This window comes from Emys orbicularis, chromosome 1, assembly GCF_028017835.1.
Source record: "Emys orbicularis isolate rEmyOrb1 chromosome 1, rEmyOrb1.hap1, whole genome shotgun sequence".
Classification (NCBI taxonomy): domain Eukaryota; kingdom Metazoa; phylum Chordata; order Testudines; family Emydidae; genus Emys; species Emys orbicularis.
The window spans coordinates 373,575,907-373,592,416 of NC_088683.1; the positions used below are offsets into that span (position 1 = coordinate 373,575,907).

Sequence of the window (16,510 nt, forward strand, 5' to 3'; positions counted from 1 at the left end):
TCCACACCCCCCCCCCCCGCTCAGTGGTGCATGTTTGTGTCCACACCCCCCCCACACACACACAGCGCTCAGCAGTGCATGTACATGTGTCTGTTCCCCACCCCCATATTGCCATGAGCAATGCACGTGTCCGTCCCCCCCATACTGGGATCAGCGATGCACGTGTCCCCCCCATACTGGGAGCTGTGCCACATCTATCCGTGTCCTCCCCCCAACACACACGGGGGCTAGTGTGAGGGACCCCAGCGGTCAGTGGGGAGATGGCTCTCTTGGGCAGGAGCCCCCCTGGAGCCTGTTACCTGCTTGAGGGCTGCATTAGGGGCAGAGCAAGGACAAGCCCCTCAGATCCCATGGGGGGGGGGGCACAGGGATACCCTAGTCCTGGGCTGGGCAGAGAATTCTGTGTCACTGCTCCGTCCACTCCTGCTGCCCTCGGCACACAGCCCAGCCCTGCATGGGACAGGGGATTGCCTGGCAGGGCCCCAGCTCTGGGGCCGTAGCCCCTTGGTCCTGCTGCAGCCAGGGGCCTGGGGAGCCTTGCACCTTAGCAAGTGCCCTGCCCTGCAGCTTCTGTTCCATCTTCCCAGGGGACCTCAACCCCTGCCACAGGCTCTCCCCATTTCACCGCAACCCCCCCAGGTCACTGCCATCCCCCTCAGTTCCTGGCCCCCCATGTCACCACAACCCCTCCAGGCTCTCCCCATGTCACCCCCCCCCCACGTCACTGCCATCCCCCTCGGTTCCCACCCCCTCATGTCACCACAATGCCCCGGGCTCTCCCCATGTCACTGCCACCCCCCCAGGTCACTGTCATCCCCCTCGGTTCCCACCCCCTCATGTCACCACAACCCCCCGGGCTCTCCCCATTTCACTGTCATCCCCCTCGGTTCCCATCGCCCCATGTCATCGCCACCCCTGGGCTCTCCCCATGTCACCGCAACCCCCCCAATCCCATGTCACTGCCACCCCACCCGGGGCTCCCCCATGTCACTGCCACCCACCCCAGGTCACTGCCATCCCCCTCGGTTCCCGGCCCCCCATGTCACCACAGCCCCTCCAGGCTCTCTCCATGTCATTGCCACCCCCCCCCGTCACTGTCATCCCCTCGGTTCCCACCCCCCCATGTCACCACAACCCCCTGGGCTCTCCCCATGTCACCGCAACCCCCCCACGTCACCACAACCCCCCGGGCTCTCCCCATGTCACTGCCATCCCCCTCCGTTCCCACCGCCCCATGTCATTGCCACCCCTGGGCTCTCCCCATGTCATCGCAAACCCCCCCAATCCCATGTCACTGCCACCCCCCCCGGGGCTCCCCCATGTCACCACCAACCCCAGGCTCCCCCCCAGGTACTCCTGCATGTCCCCGTCCCAGGATAAGTGAGGGCGCCAGAGAGCCACACTTGGGCTAAAATGCCCCTTGAGCAGCAGGGCTGACCCCAGCAAAGCAGCCCAACGGGCACTGGGGAAAGTGGCTCAAGATGACTGAACTGAGCTGATGGAGGAGGCTGGGCAGGCACAGAGGGGCAGGGCCAAAGAAGGGATGGGGGGCTGAGTGCAGAGAGGTGGGGGGCGGGTCTGGGGCCACAAAATTCCAGCATGAAACTTTCACAATCAAACCACAAAGTTCTCCAACAGCTGGGACAGGGGGATGGGCATGCTATCCCCTGCTGTTATACATGCCTGCGCCATACCCACCTGTGCCCAGCTACGCCCACTCCTCTGGCCACACCTACCTGCACCCCAGCCACACCAACTCTGACCACATCCACTCCCCTGCTGCACCCTCCCCCAACCACACCCACCAAGTCCCACCTTAGGTGGCTGCACCCCCTCTCCCCCCACAACCTGTTCACATCTGCTGCACCCTGCTCCGCTCTGCGCCCGCCTCGCCCTGTCAGCGCAGCGCTACCCCCGCTGCAGGGTTATTGCTGCAGGCCTGGTGATGGAGGCGAACAGACAGAGGTAGCCCCCCAAACGTAGCTAAGGCAGGATGGGGGGCCTCTGCCATCCCCTCAGTGCTCCTGCACCCAGGCTTGGTGCTGTGCATGGTGCTGGATGGCAGGGGAGCACGCTGCTCGTCTCTCGGCCGCAGGCAGCCTTTGTCCAATTCCAGTCTGTGCAGCCCCGCGGTCCAGGCGTGTGCAACACACAGGGCAAGGATGGCCTGATTTTGGTGCCAGGGCTGAGCATGCGAGAGTGACAATGGGGCACCAAGATGGGCTGCAGCAAGACACAGGTGGCAGCACGAGGGTGGGGACCAGCCTCCACGGGAGCATGTTCCTGTGCCATGCTCACAGCACCACACTGAGCGGAGGAGATGAGCTGCCACAACCAATTGTCCACCCCTCCCACAGGGGAATATGGGGCCCCTACAGTGGAGGCGCTGGGTGCAGGGACCCCAGCCCAGGGGCAGACGGGCAGGGGGTGTCTCTTTCAACTGCACAGACCCCCCTCTGGTGGGGGAGGGGGCATCATGGCTGCACTCCCACCAGCAGGGCATTGCAGCAGCACACATCCTCCCCTGGATGAGGCCTCATGGATGCACAGACCCACCCTGCCTGGGGAAGGGGGCACTGTGGCTGCACAGACTGGGGGGCGGGGGGCTCTTCTGGATGCTGTCTTGCTGCCGAAAGAGAAGGTGCAGCGGCACACCCAGGTGGGGCTGACGGCTGCTGAAAGCCCCAGGTGCGGTCCATGCTGTCTCCATCTGCCCTGTCCCTCCAGGGGCCTCAGGACCGGCTCCGTCATGGGAGGGGCCCAAGCGTGTCCCTGGCCCTGGTGCAGGTGAGGTTCTGTGGCAGCCCTGTGACCAGTCTCTGGCCCTCCTAAAGCTGCTCCTCCATGCAGCTTGTCTCAGCAGCAAAAAACAGAATCAATGAGCTGGGAAGCTCCTGGGGTGGATGATCTGCCCCCTGGAGCCAGACGAGCCTGCAGGGAATGGGATTCCTTCCCTGGGTCTGGATGGGGTGGCAGGGAACAGGATCCCCCCCCTCCCCCTGGGGGGACTGGATGGGGTGGCAGGGAACGAGATTTCCTACTCCTTCCCCCTGGAAAACCTGCAGGGAACAGGATCTGTTCCCCTCTGGTCTGGAGGGGTCTGTGGGAATAGGACCCTCCATCCTGTGTTTGGCCAGTCCTGCAGGTTAGTGTACCCCGTCCCCCAGGTCCCCTGTATCCTGGAGCTGGACAGGCCTGTGGGAAACAGATTTCCCCCCCATTCTGGAGCTGGACAGGCCTGCGGGGAATGGGATTTCTCCTGGGTCTGGGCAGGTCTGCAGGGAACAGGATCTGCCCTCACGGTGAGGTGATGGGGAGTGGGGTTCTGTGCATGTGCATGGCATGATGTCTGGTGCGCTGGCCCATGCTCCCCCCCACCCCTTTGGAATGTGTCCCCCCCTCAGAAACCCTCACCCAGTGCGTAGGTGGCCTGGCCTTGCTTTCCCAGCCTCTGGCTCACAGTCTCCCACCCCCCCCCCACCAGTCCCAGGCAGGTGCAGCTGCTGCCCCCCCCCCCCCCCCCCCCCCCCCAGCTGGGCAGCTTGGCCCACAGGACTGGAGGAGTGAGGTCTCGAGTGGGGGTGGCGAGGACACTACTTTGGCCCCCCACCACTCAGGGCAAACAGTACCATGAGAGAGCAGGTCTGGCACCGGCAGCCATTTGAGGCAGTGGGACCGGCACCACCACAAGTAGCCTATCAGGGCGCTGACATTCGCAGTGGAACTGGCAGCCCATGTGGAGGGACTGGAACCAGAACCAGCAACCTGCTGGGGTCTGAGAATGAAGCAGCCTGTGGGGGTGGCAGATCCAGCCCTTCCGCCCCCGCCCCTGCAGTGACTGGAGGCTGCAGAGAATAGCAGGAGGGGCTGAGAGTCCATGGGAGCCTGGGGCTAAATCCTGAGCTCAGCTTCCTCAGGGAGCTCCAGCGAGTGCTCGGCGCTGATGACGGAGGCCGAGGGCCCCTGGGAGACACCAAAAGGCGACACCACGGGGGAGCGGGCGGCCAGTGGGGACAGCGAGGGCGAGAAGCTGGGCGACATGGCCGAGGAGGAGATGGACCCCTCGTGGCTGATGGGTGAGCGGCGCAGGGAGGACAGGTGCGGGAAGGTCCTGCCCACTGCTGGCTTGGGGGGCACTGACTTGGCCCCGGGATGGGCCACCGAGGTGATGAGGGGCGGAGGATCAATACGGGGCTTGGGCTCTGCCTTGGGCTTGGCTTGGAAGGGCTTGCGCAGGGAGCTCTCATCCTTGAGCCGGGCGATCTCGGTGAAGACGCTGGCCAGGGGCTGGAACTGGGGGCACCAGTTCAGCAGGTAATCCCAGTTGTAGCTGCCGCGGAGCTCCTCCTCGCTGGCCACGACGGCGGTGAGGGAGCCCTCCACAGAGGGCTTGCCATCCTCGGGGAAGGTGTAGTCCTTGGGGTGGGAGGAGACGCTCAGGCCGCAGCCCACGCCCAGGAAGGTGCTACTGCCCCCATCCTCGCGGTACAGATGGGGCGGCTGCCCAGGCAGCAGCAGGCTGGAGCCCTTCTTGCTCTTGAACCACTGGGCGCTCTCCAGGGTGGTGGGCTCACAGGAGATGTCAGAGAGCTGGTCAGCGTCCTGCTGGATGCCTGAGTCGGGGCCGCGGGCTGAGATGTGCTCCTGCATGGAGGAGGTGATGCTGGCCACACGTGGGTATTCGTTAATCATCCGGATCTCATCGTCCTCGGCTGCCTCGGCTGAGCCACGCCCGCTGGAGTGGGAGGGGTCCAGGGAGCCGCCACGTGGGTAGGGTCCGGCCGACTCGCTGCCATAGCCTGGCAGGGCCTGGTGGTAGATGCGGTCACTGCCGGGCAGCACCGGCTCCTCATGGCTTAGCTTCTGCAAGGAGCCACTCTGCATGCGGTTGAGCTGCGAGTCCTGCTCTGGCTTCTTGTGTCCCTGCTGGTGCCGGGAGCGGACCAGCACCAGGATGATGGCCACGGCGGCCAGCACCACCACCACACCCAGGGAGGCAGCCACAGCTACCACCAGCAGCAAGTTGAGGTCCGGCGCCAGGCCGAAGGAGGTGTGGGTGACGTCGATGGAGACCTGAGCAGAGGCTGAGCGGGAGGAAGGAAGGGGGCTCCGGGCCTGCACCTCCAGGCTCATCTCCCGCGGCTCCCGCTTGGCCCGCCCTGCTGGCTGTGGCTGGCTGTCCACGCGCAGGTAGATGGTGCCGGTGGTCTGGTTGACCCCGAAGTACGGTGAGGGCTTAGCTAAAGAGTAGAGCACCACACCGTCCACACCCTCATCCTCGTCAGTGGCCAGCACTCGGCCAATGCTCTGGCCCTTGTGGGCGCCCTCAGGCACCTCGAAGCTGAAGTCCGGGCTCAGGAAGACAGGACTGTACTCATCCTCGCCGGTCACCAGCACCCGCACGGTGACGGTGGCTGAGGCGTTGCCGGCGTCCGTGGCCTGCACCAGCAGCTGGAAGGCCTTGGCACGCTCGTAGTCAAAGGCGAGGCGGGAGCGCAGCTCCCCGGAGGTCCGGTTGATGAAGAAGACATCCCTGCCCTCAGGGGGTCCCAGCTCCCCCACTGCCTGCTCCAGCACAGCGTAGCGCAGCTCCCCGAAGGCCCCAGTGTCGGCGTCGATGGCGTGCAGAGTGGTGATCAGGGTGCCTGGCGGCAGGTTCTCCCGCACGCTGGCGCTCAGTGTCTCCACCGGGAAGTAGGGTATGTTGTCGTTGATGTCCTTCACTTCAATGGTGATGGGCACCAGGGCGAAGTGCCCGCCGGGGCCATCAGAGGCCTGCACCACCAGGCTGTGCAGGGCCTGGGTCTCTCGGTCCAGGGACTGTGCCAGGCGCAGGGCGCCTGTGGCCTCATGCAGCTGGAAGAGCCTGCGCTGGTCGCCGGAGCTGATGCTGTAGTGCACCTGGCCATAGGGGCCCGAGTCAGCATCGTGGGCCGCCAGCCGCAGCAGCTCGGTGCCCGGGGGGGTGCTCTCGCTCACAGCTGTGTGGTACTCGGCCCGGGCAAAGACTGGCGGGTTGTCGTTGACATCCAGCACGGTGACAAGCACTGGCACGGTGGTGCTGCACTGTGGCACACCCCGGTCTGAGGCTGCCACTGTCAAGTTGTAGATGGGGACGGCTTCGAAGTCCAGCGCCTCCACCAGCACCAGGGCTCCCTGTGTGCGCAGGTGCCCTCGAGACCAGCCCATGTGGCTCTCCACCTGGAAGGCATTGCCGCTGTTGCCGCTGACAATGGTGTAGTCAAAGCCGGCGTTCTCCCGGGACAGGTCAGCGTCACCCGCCTCTAGCGTCAGCAAGGTGGTGCCCGGGCGCAGGTCCTCAGGGACACAGGCATTGTAGTGTGCCTGCTGGAAGGTGGGGCTGTGGTCATTCACATCCAGCACCTGGATCTGCACTGTGGTCCAGGCCGAGAGGCTGGGAGAGCCGTGGTCACGCACCTCTACCACCAGGTCCAGCGTGGGCTGGTTTGCATCCAGCTCCACCCGGCGGGAGGTGAACAGCGTTCCTGCATGAGGACAAAGTTAGTCAGCACAGCCCTGGACTGGGGCACTGTCATAACTATAAAGGGAAGGGTAACAGCCCTCCTGTGTACAATGCTATAAAATCCCTCCTGGCCAGAGACTCCAAAATCCTTTTACCTGTAAAGGGTTAAGAAGCTCAGGTAACCTGGCTGACACCTGACCCAAAGGACCAATAAGGGGACAAGATACTTTCAAATCCTGGTGGGGGGAAGGCTTTTGTTTGTGCTCTTTGTTTTTGGGGGGAGTTCGCTCTTGGGACTGAGAGGGACCAGACATCAATCCATGCTCTCCAAATCTTTCTGAACAAGTCTCTCATATTTCAAACTTGTGGGGGAGGGATAGCTCAGTGGTTTGAGCATTGGCCTGCTAAACCCAGGGCTGTGAGTTCAATCCTTGAGGGGGCCATTTAGGGATCTGGGGCAAAAATCTGTCAGGGGACAGTACTTGGTCCTGCTAGAGAAGGCAGGGGACTGGACTCGATGACCTCTCAAGGTCCCTTCCAGCTCTAGATCGGTATATATCTCCATATATTATATTAAACAGCCAGGCAAGGCGTGTTAGTTTTATCTTTGTTTTCTCAACTTGTAAATGTACCTTTTGCTAGGGTGTTTACCTCTGTTTGCTGTAACTTTGAACCTAAGGCTAGAGGGGGGTCCTCTGGGCTCTTTAAGTTTGATTACCTTGTAAAGTTATTTTCCATCCTGATTTTACAGAGATGATTTTTACCTTTTTCTTTAATTAAAAGCCTTCTTTTTAAGAACCTGATTGATTTTCCTTGTTTTTAGATCCAAGGGGGTTGGATCTTGATCCACCAGGAGTTGGTGGGAGAAAGGAGGGGGGATGGTTAATTTCTCCTTGTTTTAAGATCCAAGGGGTTTGGATCTGTATTCACCAGGGAATTGGTGAAGAGTCTCTCAAGGCTACCCAGGGAAGGGAATTAGCACATTGGGAGTGGTGGCAGCTTACCAGATCTAAGCTGGTAGTTAAGCTTAGAAGTTTTCGTGCAGGCCCCCACATCTGTACCCTAAAGTTCAGAGTGGGGAAGGAGCCTTGACAGGCGTGGAGCCTGCCAGGCACCAATGGACGAGCATAGGGGTGGGGAGAGTGTTGGGAGTGGGGGAAGGTGGGGCGAGAAGCCACCCCCACCCCCTGGGGTGCGGAGAGTCAGGGGACTTATTAACCTCAAGGCAAAATAGGGAGGCCAGACCCACTCCCACTGGTGATGGGGGTCACAGCTGGGGGGAAGTCATAGAATCATAGAATCATAGAATATCAGGGTTGGAAGGGACCTCAGGAGGTCATCTAGTCCAACCCCCTGCTCAAAGCAGGACCAATTCCCAACTAAATCATCCCAGCCAGGGCTTTGTCAAGCCAGGCCTTAAAAACCTCCAAGGAAGGAGATTCCACCACCTCCCTAGGTAACACATTCCAGTGCTTCACCACCCTCCTAGTGAAATAGTGTTTCCTAATATCCAAGACAGCTCCAGGCTGTGGGGCCCCAAAGGGGATGGCTCTGTCTCCAGGAAGCCAGTTAACAGCTCCCCGTTGCTGGAATGGGATGGAGCTGCTTTTCCCAGGGCCTAGGCACAGCAACACATTCCCACCTACCGTTGCTGGGGTTGATGGAGACGTCGGAGCTGGGCACAGCCAGGCGGTAGGTGAGCTCCCCATTGCTGCCAGAGTCCCTGTCTGTGGCACTGACGGTGAGGATGGTGCTGCCTGCTGGCGTGTGCTCCAGCAATGTCACCTGAAAGGGAAGCAAAGCCCAGAATCGTCAGACACCTGGGAATCATAGAACTGGAAGGGACCTTGAGAGGTCATCTAGTCCAGTCGCCTGCACTCATGGCAGGACTAAGTATTATCTAGATCATCCCTAACAGGTGTTTGTCCAACCTGCTCTTAAAAATCTCCAATGATGGAGATTCCACAACCTCCCTGGGCAATTTATTCCAGTGCTTAAACACCCTGACAGTCAGGAAGTTTTTCCTAATGTCCAACCTAAACCGCCCTTGCTGCAATTTAAGCCCATTGCTTCTTGTCCTATCCTCAGAGGTTAAGAAGAACATTTTTTCTCCCTCCTCTTTGTAATAACCTTTTACGTCCTTGAAAACTGTGATCATGTCCCCTCTCAGGCTTCTCCTGGGGCTCACCCCGGAGCTCTGGCAATGGCTCCCGGTTTGGCAGGGGAGTCACAGGCAGGGCGTGCCTGCCCTGGAAGCATCAGGCTCTGGAGAGAGGCAGGCGCACCGGGTTGGGCAGCCTCACTTGTCTGACCCAGGAGGGGGGAACAGCAGGCTAGACGGGCACATTCTGGCTAGAGTGCAGGGTGCTATTTGTGTAAGGCCAGAAGGATCCAACAGATCATCATGTCATGAGCCCAATAACCTGTGAGTGACTGAACCCCCCGAAGGCACGCAGGCTGTAGCCACAGCCATTAACGAGGCTGATCAACGTACAGGCCAACCAGGCACCATTCCTGGGGCCCAACCCACAGCTGTACAGTACGTTCACTGCAGCAGGGCTGGCCATGTGGTGGATCTACCAGACCAGCTGCCCATCCTGCTGCTGCTCACCATGACAAGGATTGCAATGCCAATCCCTACATTGGGTCTGTCATGACGGGGGTGGCCAGGCCCATTGCAACACTGTCCTAGTCAGCAGCTCCTCAGCAGCAGCAGGATGAGCAACCGGTCCCGGTGGATCCACAGCATGGCCAGCTCAGCCGTGGCAAGAGCATTGTGCGGCTGGGTGTTGGGCCCATAAGAGGATAGTGCCTATAGCCCACTGATGGGTTGTTCCAGCCTTGGGCATCAAGGGAGGGAGAACTTCTTCCATCACTTCCCCTGGTACTTGATTCCCATGGTTAATGCCTAATGCCCCTCACTGTTAACAATATGCACCTTACTAACACATACTCTGGTACAGAAAGGGTTTGAAAAGTACAATAAATGCTGAACAAACAGGACTGTCTAAACAGAAGGCGTGGTATGATAATCATACTTGGAAGCACCTCCCTGTAATGAATTTGCTTCTGCAGTTATGTCTCTTAATACACAATCTATGGGTTGAGACCAAGAATTTGATACTGATGGTAAATCCTTTAAAAATGTGTAACATGCATGATTTTTGGAAAAAACTTTGGTACAGGCTAGGCAGGGCCAGTGCTACCATTAAGGTGAACTAGGTGGTTGCCTAGGGCGCCAAGATTTGGGGGCGCCAAAAAGCGGTGCCCCCAATTTTTTTTTTACAGCGTTCCTCCCCGAGCGCGCGGTCGCCGCTCCACTTCTCCCGCCTCCCAGGCTTGCAGCGCCAATCAGCTGCTTGGCGCCGCAAGCCTGGGAGGAGAATTAGAGCGGGGGCGGCGTGCTCGGGGAGGAGGCAGAGCAGAGGTGAGCTGGGGTGGGGAGCTGCCACACGACTCCCCGGGGCGGGGGAACTGCCACGGGGGGGGGCACCTCAGGGCGGGGGGGGGAGCTGCCGCGGGAGGGGCGCCTCAGGGCGGAGGGGGGGGGGCGGGGAGCTGCCTCAGGGCGGGGGAACTGCCACGGGGGGGGCACCTCAGGGCGGGGGGGGGGAGCTGCCGCGGGAGGGGCGCCTCAGGGCGGAGGGGGGGGCGGGGAGCTGCCTTAGGGCGGAGGAACTGCCACGGGGGGGCACCTGAGGGCGGGGGGGGGGGGAGCTGCCGCGGGAGGGGCGCCTCAGGGTGGAGGGGGGGCGGGGAGCTGCCTCAGGGCTGGGGGGGGGGGGCGCAAGGTGGAAGTTTCGCCTAGGGCGCGAAACTTCCTTGCACCGGCCCTGAGGCTCGGAGTGGTAACCAGGAAGCCCTGCAGCAGGTGCAAGAGTTCAGTGCTTGGCACAGTACCTGGTAGTGGCCCTGGCTGAAGGTGGGCGCATTGTCGTTGATATCTTCCACGATGACAGTGAGGTTGGCTTCAGTCTCGTGCCGGGAGTCGGAGGAGCGGATGGTCAGGACATAATGGCTGCACTGCTCGTAGTCCAGTGGCGCTGTTAGGGCGATGCGGCCCCCGTAGCGCAGGATGCTGAAGGTTCCTGCTGCGCCCCCATCCGGCACCAGCGTGTAGGAGAGCGCTGGGCCTGAGTCCACGTCGTTCCCCGTCACCTGGGTGATCTCAGTGCCCAGCAGGGTGTCTGCAGGAGGGGTGCCATGTCAGCAGCCCACAGGCTCAGTGCTGGGAGTCCTGCCCCCCTCCAGAAGAGCTGAGAGGGAACCACTGAGGCAGGGCTCTTTGTATGGGGGACAGGAACCCAGCTCAGCCCTGAGTCAGAAGGGGATGCCATGTTACCTGGAGCCTATAGGGAAAGGCAGTGACGTGTGGGGACAGAGGGTTAAGTGGCAGCAGATGGGAGCTGGAGTGGGAGGGTGCGTGGAGGGGGCTCCTGTGAGGAGAGCTGGGGCTGGTGAGGGGGGCAGGCAGTGATGGAAGGGTAGCCAGGGCTGATGAGGAGGGCAGGGGGCTCAAGCAGGAGTGAGTTGGGGTGGGCGGGAAAAGAGGTGTGGGGCTCTAGCTGTGGGGCGCCAGGACTGGCAGGGTGAGCAGGGCGAAGGAAGGTTGGGGCTGGCCGACAGAAAGGCACCACTCTGGGGTGTGGGCTTCAGCCACCCATGACCAGCCCCTCTCCAGCGAGAGGGCTACAGCCACAGCCCAGGGCCCAGGCCAGAGGCTCTGCAGGGAAGTGCCCTGGTGCCCCCCAGGGCTGTGCGAGGGGCTGCCCTGTCTTGTTCAACAGCACCCGGCCAGTACCCTGCAGGAGGGGCACTCTGGGCTGCAGCTCTGTGGTTAAGCTCCAAGTCTATAGTTAGAGTCCTCCAGGAGTCTCTCTAGAGACCTTGACTAGAGCAGCACTGAGGCAATGGGACAAGGAGTTGAGGATTAATGTAAATTAGTCTTTACATATTAATCCCAGGATTGCACAGGTAGCAGGGTTTGAGCCCCCACCGTGCTCGCCTCCATGCTACCCTACCCCCACCCTGTGCCCCACTTACTCTCGGGCACCCGCACCTCCCAGGGCAGGGGGATGGTGGGGCTGTTATCATTGACGTCCATCACCACCACGGTCAGCGTGGCTGAGCCGATGAGGGGCGGGTTCCCTCTGTCCATCGCTGTCACCACCAGCCTGCGGGGTAGAGACAAAGCGTCAGGATCAGCATCGCGCAGGACCCTGTGCACCCGCATGCACACTGGAAGGGGATGCATAATGCCCAGAGAGTGTGGGCTGTGTGGGGGATGCATGGAGCCCTGGGTGTGTGGGCTGGATGCTCAGAGTGTGGGCTGTGTGGGGGATGCATGGAGCCCTGGGTGCGTGGGCTGGGTGCTCAGAGCCTGCGGGGTGTGTGGGGATGCACGGTGCCCCGCGTGTGTGGGCTGGGTGCTCAGAGTGTGTGGGGGGTGTTAGGGGATGCACAGAGCCCCGGGTGTGTGGGCTGGGTGCTCAGAGTGTGTGGGGGGTGTTAGGGGATGCACAGAGCCCCGGGTGTGTGGGCTGGGTGCTCAGAGTGGGGGGGTGTTAGGGGATGCACGGTGCCCCGGGTGTGTGGACTGGGTGCTCAGAGTGTGTGTGGGGTGTTAGGGGATGCACAGAGACCCGGGTGTGTGGGCTGGGTGCTCAGAGTGGGGGGTGTTAGGGGATGCACGGTGCCCTGGGTGTGTGGGCTGGGTGCTCAGAGTGGGGGGGTGTTATGGGATTCATGAAGCCCTGGCTGTGTGGGCTGGGTGCTCAGAGTGTGTGGGGCGTTAGGGGATGCACAGAGACCCAGGTGTGTGGGCTGGGTGCTCAGAGTGGGGAGTTTTAGGGGGTGCATGGGGCCCTGGGTGTGTGGGCTGGGTGCTTAGAGTGTGTGGGGGGTGTTAGGGGATGCACAGACCCCCGGCTGTGTGGGCTGGGTGCTCAGAGTGGGGGGGTGTTAGGGGATGCACAGAGCCCCGGCTGTCTGGGCTGGGTGCTCAGAGTGTGTGGGGCGTTAGGGGATGCACGGTGCCTGGGTGTGTGGGCTGGGTGCTCAGAGTGGGGGGGTGTTAGGGGATTCATGAAGCCCCGGCTGTGTGGGCTGGGTGCTCAGAGTGTGTGTGGGTGTTAGGGGATGCACAGAGCCCCGGCTGTGTGGGCTGGATGCTCAGAGCCTGCGGGGTGTTAGGGAATGCACGGTGCCCCGGGTGCGTGGGCTGGGTGCTCAGAGTGTGTGGGGGGTGTTAGGGGATGCACAGAGCCCCGGCTGTGTGGGCTGGGTGCTCAGAGCCTGCGGGGTGTTAGGGGATGCACGGTGCCCCAGGTGGGTGGGCTGGGTGCTCAGAGTGTGCAGGGTATTAGGGGATGCATGGAGCCCCGGCTGGGTGGGCTGGGTGCTCAGAGTGTGTGGCGGGGTATAAGGGGATGCACAGAGCCCCGGGTGTGTGGTGTGGCTGCTCAGAGTGGGGAGTTTTAGGGGGTGCATGGGGCCCTGGGTGCGTGGGCTGGGTGCTCAGAGTCTGCGGGGTGTTACGGGATTCATGGGGCCCTGAGTGTGTGGGCTGGGTGCTCAGAGTGTGGGGGGTGTTAGGGGATGCATGGGGCCCAGGGTGTGTGGGCTGGGTGTTCAGAGTGGGGGGGTGTTAGGGGATGCATGGGGCCCTGGGTGTGTGGGCTGGGTGCTCAGATTGTGCAGGGTGTTAGGGGATGCATGGAGCAACGGGTGTGTGGGCTGGGTGCTCAGAGCCTGCGGGGTGTTAGGGGATGCACGGAGCCCTGCGTGTGTGGGCTGGTGTCACAATATAACTGCCCCCCCCCTGCCATGGGGACCCCTGGGTAAGCAGTTTAGCACTGTACATTGCTAACACTTGTTTATGTAGTAAAGTGTATTGTGGGATAGGTTGAAGGTGTGAGTGTGACGTAAAAGGTTTCTTTGCAGGTTACAAGAGGCCGTAGAGGGACGAAGGGAGAAGGAAGTGGGTTAACTCGACACTTCAGCTAGGTTCGAAGATAAGATGATGACTTCAGTCTGATATAGAATTATTCTACTTAACGGCCAGGGGGCAAATTTGTCACGTACACACGGGGTCAGCTATAGGTTGTCTTAACTCAGGAATTTCCACCACAAGTCCAAGGCCACGGCACACAACCGACTCTAGGCTGCCTGCCAAGAAAGATGGGGGCCTGGATTCCAACACCGATCAGCCGTGAGAAAGGAGGATTTAGCTGAACAGAACTGCAGGGGCTGCAAAATCTAGTAAGACAGCAAAGGCCAGCGAGGGGGAAAACAACAGTCTTGCATCCCTGAAGCCGATGTGTTTTGGGAAAGCCGAGAAAGCCGCGGAAAGCCAGTTTAAACGGGTACAAAAAGCACGGGGGACAAAGGTCCCTAAACAAAATGCCCCCAGAAAAACCCAGGGCTTAAAAATCCTCTCAAAAGCCAAAGCAGGTCAGAGATCAACAGCGGACCCTAAACGGCTTGTACACAGGTCAGAACTCTTGTCCACCCTTCCCCCTCTTCTTCTTATGTTATACCCAGGCTTGGCCAGCCTTGGGTTGTGCGTGTGTGAGTATGAAAGTGGGTTACGGCACAGGCACTAATGCTTCCTTCCTTCCTTTGAGTGACGTGGGGAGCACCCAGCACTCATCGCTGTTATTTTATTAATAAAGGTTTAAAACTTAGTCACTTGCTGTGCTCCTTCATCTCCTCCCCTAACGATCCTGCGGCCTCAGCCTGATCACCTGACGCCTCAGACAGATTGGTAACAAAAAATCGGTCACATTTTTGGTGGAGAATTGCGGGGGGTGGGGGGCCCTGCAAAGCGCACCAACTGTTCTGTCCTTAATATTTCATGTTGGCCTGTCCGGGACTGGGCCTTTCATGTTAAAAATTTTGTAATAAAGGTATGTTCATCCTCAGTTGTAGCAGGGCTAAAAAACAAAAAAAGGTTTTGCATTCCTTTCTCCACCACGGTCCAATCTGGGTGGCAAAAAAAATAGTTGCAAATGGGTATACCTCCAGTCGTAGTATGGCAGGGCAATAAAAAAAACCCTTAACAATCCTCTCTCCATGCCGGTAAAATCCTCGGTGCTAACACCCTCAGCTGTAGCATAACTACGCATAAAAAAACCCTTCAAATTTCTCGCTTTGCCCCTAGGGTTTTTTTTTTTGCATGGGGTGTATAAAGCCTCGGTGGCAAAGGCCAAATAATACAAAAAAAAGCTTAGCGTTCCTCCCTCTTGCCCAGTGGGGTAACATTGTAAGCCCCGGTGCCGGCTTGGGCAGCGTAAAATCTTAAGCAACTACAAACATTTAAAAAGCAGTACCAACAAATTGTAACATGTTTAAAAAACAAAAGGGTATAACTGCGGACTCAGGAGTCCCGCAGTCATGGGCAATGGCATCAACAAGGGGGTCAAAGATAAATGCACAGGCATTAAAAAGCGCAAACACAAAAGTCCGGCTGCCCGGCCCGCTGGGGTCACAAAAAGCTGGTAAACTTAATGCCACAAAAAAGGCAGCAAAAAACAAAACAAAACAAAACCCTGTTGCCTCTTTGAAAGGGGGGTAAAAACCTCTCCTGGTTGGACAGGGCTCTCACCAAGGTGAAATACAATCCTTGGGGTCCGTGGCAAAGCTTCAAAAAAGCGTGCATACTTGGCAAAATTTATTAAACCTGTATGCCAAGTATAAAAGGCAAAAAAGTAAAAACTTGGGGGCAGCTGTAAAATTAGTATAAACTTTTATGCTTTGTATAATTGTGGGCACAACAAAATTATATTAACATTTTTTTCATAAAAAATATGTTCAAGCAATATTTTCTATATAAAACCCATCCCTAAAAATATTAAAATATAAGCAAATAGTAGCAGCACCTATGCAAAAAATATTAAAAAAAAACAAACAAAAGGGGTGGGGGCTAGTTAAAAAGCCCGGGGCTTGTCTGAATTGCTGCATAGCACACGCTAGCGATGCCCACCCAGTTCTCTGTGTATGGAGCCCAGTGACTTGAGGTCGGCTAAATTTTGCTAATACAGACAGAGTGGATGTGAAGACACCAAGAGATGGAGAATTCCCCACTTCCCATGGACCTTGTTCCAGCGGCTAATCGCCTCCCTGGGACACACGGCGCCTTATTCCATTTGGCCGGCTTTCACTCACCGGGTCTGCGACCAGATCTCCCTGTCCAGAATGGCTGCAGTGGTGATGGTCCCCATCTGGGCATCAATGTGGTACAGCCCGTTCATGGGCAGCGATTGGTTGATGGCGTAGGTCACCTGACCATTTGCACCCTGATCCGGGTCGTCAGCCAAAACCTGCAAAACAACAAATGGGATTCAGCGTGCCAGCTCAGACCCAGGGGCCACCCTGGCCCCGATGTCATGCTTCCGGCTCAGACCCACAGGACATTCCGACCCCCATCTCACGCTTTCGGCTCAAACCCATGGGCCATTTATACCAGTGTTTAACCACCCTGACAGTTAGGAACTTTTTCCTAATGTCCAACCTAAACCTCCCTTGCTGCAGTTTAAGCCCATTGCTTCTTGTTCTATCCTTAGAGGCTAAGGTGAACAAGTTTTCTCCCTCTTCCTTATGACACCCTTTTAGATACCTGAAAACTGCTATCACGTCCCCTCACAGTCTTCTCTTTTCCAAACTAAACAAACCCAATTCTTTCAGCCTTCCTTCATAGGTCATGTTCTCAAGACCTTTAATCATTCTTGTTGCTCTTCTCTGGACCCTCTCCAATTTCTCCACATCTTTCTTGAAATGCGGTGCCCAGAACTGGACACAATACTCCAGTTGAGGCCTAACCAGTGCAGAGTAGAGCGGAAGAATGATTTCTCGTGTCTTGCTCACAACACACCTGTTAATGCATCCCAGAATCATGTTTGCCTTTTTTGCAACAGCATCACACTGCTGACTCATATTTAGCTTGTGGTCCACTATAACCCCTAGATCCCTTTCTGCCGTACTCCTTCCTAGACAGTCTCTTCCCATTTTGTATGTGTGAAACTGATT

At 58.7% G+C, this 16,510-nt stretch overlaps 1 protein-coding gene across 1 annotated transcript in view; it reads right to left on the reverse strand.

The window, feature by feature from the left end:
• Positions 1 to 3,891: 3,891 nt before the first annotated feature.
• The window catches only part of DCHS1 (dachsous cadherin-related 1), a 126,345-nt gene continuing 113,726 nt past the window's right edge, over positions 3,892 to 16,510 (reverse strand). The window contains exons 16-20 of the mRNA XM_065423630.1: positions 15,650 to 15,804; positions 11,528 to 11,658; positions 10,385 to 10,671; positions 8,131 to 8,269; positions 3,892 to 6,506 (exon numbers count right to left, since the gene is read on the reverse strand). Coding sequence (XP_065279702.1) covers positions 3,892 to 6,506; positions 8,131 to 8,269; positions 10,385 to 10,671; positions 11,528 to 11,658; positions 15,650 to 15,804 — 3,327 coding nt within the window. The remainder of the gene's footprint in view (positions 6,507 to 8,130; positions 8,270 to 10,384; positions 10,672 to 11,527; positions 11,659 to 15,649; positions 15,805 to 16,510) is intronic.